This window comes from Camelina sativa, chromosome 16, assembly GCF_000633955.1.
Source record: "Camelina sativa cultivar DH55 chromosome 16, Cs, whole genome shotgun sequence".
In the NCBI taxonomy this organism is placed as follows: Eukaryota; Viridiplantae; Streptophyta; class Magnoliopsida; order Brassicales; family Brassicaceae; genus Camelina; species Camelina sativa.
In genome coordinates, this window is record NC_025700.1 from 22,121,657 (window position 1) to 22,125,808 (window position 4,152).

Below are 4,152 nucleotides of genomic sequence, written 5' to 3' on the forward strand. Positions count from 1 at the left end.
AACCAAAAAAAAAAAAAAAAAAGTTTCCCACCCATCATTATAATTAAGATATGTGGCATAGATACATGAGTATAATAACCAAATAGAATTATGTCATTGTTGTAAATAGGTAGAGAAAACCCCAAAAGCTTTTAATTGCTACTAAACAAATCATTGCATGAGCTAGTAATCTTATTGTAACGTTATGGATGTTTTAGTTTTTTTTAGTTGAATTTCATAATGTGGTTTCTATGCACAAAAGATAGAGAGTGCTAAAAGCCTAAACTTTAGTTACCAATGGAACCTAATAAATAAAAAACAAAAATACCATTTATTTATAAAAAGAAAATAAAAACGTTTTAAAAAACAAAACCAAGAGAGCAAGGCCTCTCCTGATAATTATATGTACATAATATATATATATATGGTGTTAAGGAAGAGGTGATGATGATGATAATGGGGAGAAGGTGTGAAGACTGTGGGAATCAAGCCAAGAAAGAGTGTGTGTATATGAGATGCAGAACGTGCTGCAAATCCAAAGCCTTTCATTGCCAAACTCACATCAAGAGCACTTGGGTTCCTGCCTATCGAAGATCTCATCACCAACAACACCAACACCAAAGGCAACCGCAACCACTCTTTACTACTAGTAGTAACATTAAACGTCTGAGAGAACTACAACGACTTCCAGATTCTTCTCCTTCATCATCATCAGGTTCTTACCTTCTTTTCTCTCCTACTTAATGCTCTCTTGTATAAGAGTTTATATAAATCTCACCAGATCACATCTTGATTTTTAGCATTTTCGAATTTCTTTGACTTTTTGAGTTAATTGTATTTGACCTGAAGATTGAAAATTTGGAAAATTGGATCTCATGAGTCATAAACCTAAAACCATATAGAATACATGTCGATTCTTCATGCACATATGATGACGCTTAAATCAAGATGCACACATATATATATATAAAATCCATGTTTTTTTTTCTTGAATTCGACTGTATGAAGATCCATGATGAATTAGGTTTACTATTTGATGTAAAAACTAAAAATGATCACAAGCCGGTTTGCTTATGATTCTTGATTTTTTGTTTTCTTCCATTTTTGTGTGTGTGTTTATTCTTGATTATTTTAAGAACTAGATTAATTAGTAAATATAAAGCACCATAATGATCATTGACAATATCTTGAAATGTAGCAATCTTGTGTATGTCACTTGTTCTTTAAAGTTCCAATAGAAAAAAATATTGCTACGTACAAAAACAAATTTATTGAACAATACTCGATCGTGAATCAAAGCATGTGATATTGAAACATTCTTTCCGATATTAGGTGTACAAATCCGCACCACTCCGGAACATTTACCGGCAGAGTTGAATTTTCCGGCAGATTTTCGCTGCCTAAAAGTGAGTTCGATCCACGACGGAAAAGAGCAATACGCTTATCAGACGACGGTGAACATTGGCGGACACATTTTCAGAGGGATTCTTCACGATCAAGGACCCGAAAAAGTGATGGTAGATCATCATAATAATAGAAATTGTAATAATCGTCAAGAGACGTTACTTCCACCTTCAACTTCTTCATATCCATTGATGATCACTAGTCATTTTACCGATTTCATGTCCGGCAGCAACCAATATTCTTCAGTCCTAAGAAGATAGATAGTTTTTAATTGGTATACTTCTTGTAATCTAATGAAATGGTGTGCTACTTCAAGTTAGGGCTCTCACATATTGCTACTTCTCTCGCTCCTACATATTACGTTAATTCATTTACAGTCATATATCTAATTAACACTTTTTTCTTGTTAGCGCATTTCATATAATAGCTTCATTGTTGTATGCATAAACCATTTTGTTTTTAATGAACTTATATCTACACACAACAATCTAACACTCTAGGGAAAGAAATAAGAAGTTGAAAAGAACCACGTAAATCTTATCTAGCTAATCATGAAAAGAAAAACAAAATCTAGGATCTAGCTCCAAAAAAAACAGAAGATAGATTTAGTATACATATGAGTTGCACAAAAAATAAATTTAGTATACATATGATGATGATGAGGATAAATTTAGAGCATCTTCCAAAGTCGTAACTAAATGATTTGTGTCCATAATATTATAGTCATAGACAAATGAGTATGTTAACAGGTGGCCGTTGAGAGGGGGATTAACTTCTGTGTCTTTACCTACTAGCCTGCTTTATTTACTCATCAATTCCATACTATTATAGTTCTATTTAATGGTGCATAGATACTTCAAAAGTGTTTACGTTTTTTTAATGGTTACATCAATAATCAAACTGATCTATCTACCTGTTTATAATCTAATTGTCAACACCAATAACTAACATATCCACAATAATAATAGTTAAAAACCATAATCGTATCATACATGACCACGTATATTGTGAATAATCATAAATTTTCAGCTCAAAAATTAATTATGAGTAAATAAATGAACAAAATATCCATCATATATTCATATCTTATGTCAATTTCATAAGTGAGACTCGATAACAATTTTTATCGGCCTACCTTGAATTGAGTCTCATCTAATGGATTCTAAATTTCTAATAAGGCAAAACTGTAGAAAAGAGTTAGTTATCTAGCGATGAGAATAATCAAGCTTGCATCACAATTTTGCATTTATAAAAAGGCTACGTCGTATATGAGTGTGTTTGCAAGTAAAGTTAGATGTTCTTGCTTTGGATTTTAAAGATTCGATTATATGTGTTATAGTTATATCCGTGAATCATTCTTTTTCTTTAGGAAGCCTTTTTATATACAAGTATATCAAAGATAAGTTTCCTTAAACAGGTGTCGGTATCGTACATTATAAGATGCGATCTCCTTTTAGCATTAGCTTTTTGGAATTATTCGCTCCCCCTAAAAAGTATTTGTAACAAACAAACTTAAGATTTTAAATTTAGTTAAAGGCGTTAATGGGAATCACACCCTATATGGTGTAGCCTAGCCTATGCATGCATGTAAAGCTAAAGCCACCACCCACAAGTTCAATATAGATTAATACTATTATTTCTTGCTTGTATTATAAAAAGACCAATTCATATAAATTAAAAATCAACAAACAAATATTGAGTATCATTGTGGATGTTAAGATCCTCATCGGATGTCTTTGCTTGAGACATAACAATATAACATGGTTTGGATGGAGGACCTCCGAGAAGATTAAATTTTTTTATATATAATTATTCTTGACGATTAAATCAAAATTTGTGATTCATAAAATGTGTCCAATTGTTGATACGATCCATCCTCGATGTTGCAATATAGATTATTAAATAACATTAGTTAACACATATTTTATTTTTAATTTCAAATTTAGTCCCATCAAAGTTTTTAATTCTCTATAACGAATTTGTTTTCATCAGAATAATGATAAATTTAATCGTAGTAACGAAAATCAAAAAGTTGAATACATATTGTTTACTGTGTGTGCTAGCTAACCACAATGTTTATCGGGCTAGAAATGTTCGAAAAAGCCCGACTTCAATATGGGCCGTCACAAAGAGAACCCATACTTAAATAAGATTTAGTAAACCAGGACAAAAACGTAATTCCCGACAATATAAATCATGATTCATATTCATATGGGTCTCATCTCTCTCTCTATCTGGGACAACATAATCATATAATAATAATAATAAACAACAAAATACAAAAAAGAAATACGTGGCAGTAACAAACAACACGAGACGACAACAAAATCGCCTCTCTCTCTCTTGTCGCTCAAAAATCAAAACTGTCCCCCTTAAGGCTCATCGATCCACTGTGAGAGAGAGAGAGAGAGATCACGAATCCGAGATCTTCCTCCTCCGCGAGATTCGGAATTCCGATCGAAGATATGGCGGAAACTCACGGTGGTTGCTGTCCGCCGATGGATCTGATGCGTTCCGAGCCTATGCAACTCGTTCGAGTCATTGTTCCCATGGAATCCGCTCATCTTACCGTCTCTTATCTTGGCGATCTCGGCCTCGTCCAGTTCAAAGACGTGCGTTATACACTTTTACTCTCTCTCCCTCTCTCTCTCTCTATGATCATTCATCTCTGTGACTCTGTCTACCTTTTGATTGATGATTTCATTTAGTAGGCGTGTTCGATCATCCATTGCAATATGTTGTTGATCTGTTGAAGCATTGTCTTTTGAA

General features: G+C 33.0%; 1 protein-coding gene across 1 annotated transcript; it reads left to right on the top strand.

The window, feature by feature from the left end:
- LOC104751797 (protein SHI RELATED SEQUENCE 3-like) lies at positions 421-1,715 on the top strand. Its single transcript, XM_010473828.2, has 2 exons — positions 421-694; positions 1,312-1,715. Exons 1-2 carry the CDS (start codon positions 424-426, stop codon positions 1,641-1,643), a joined length of 603 nt encoding a protein of 200 aa, XP_010472130.1. The 5' UTR covers positions 421-423; the 3' UTR covers positions 1,644-1,715.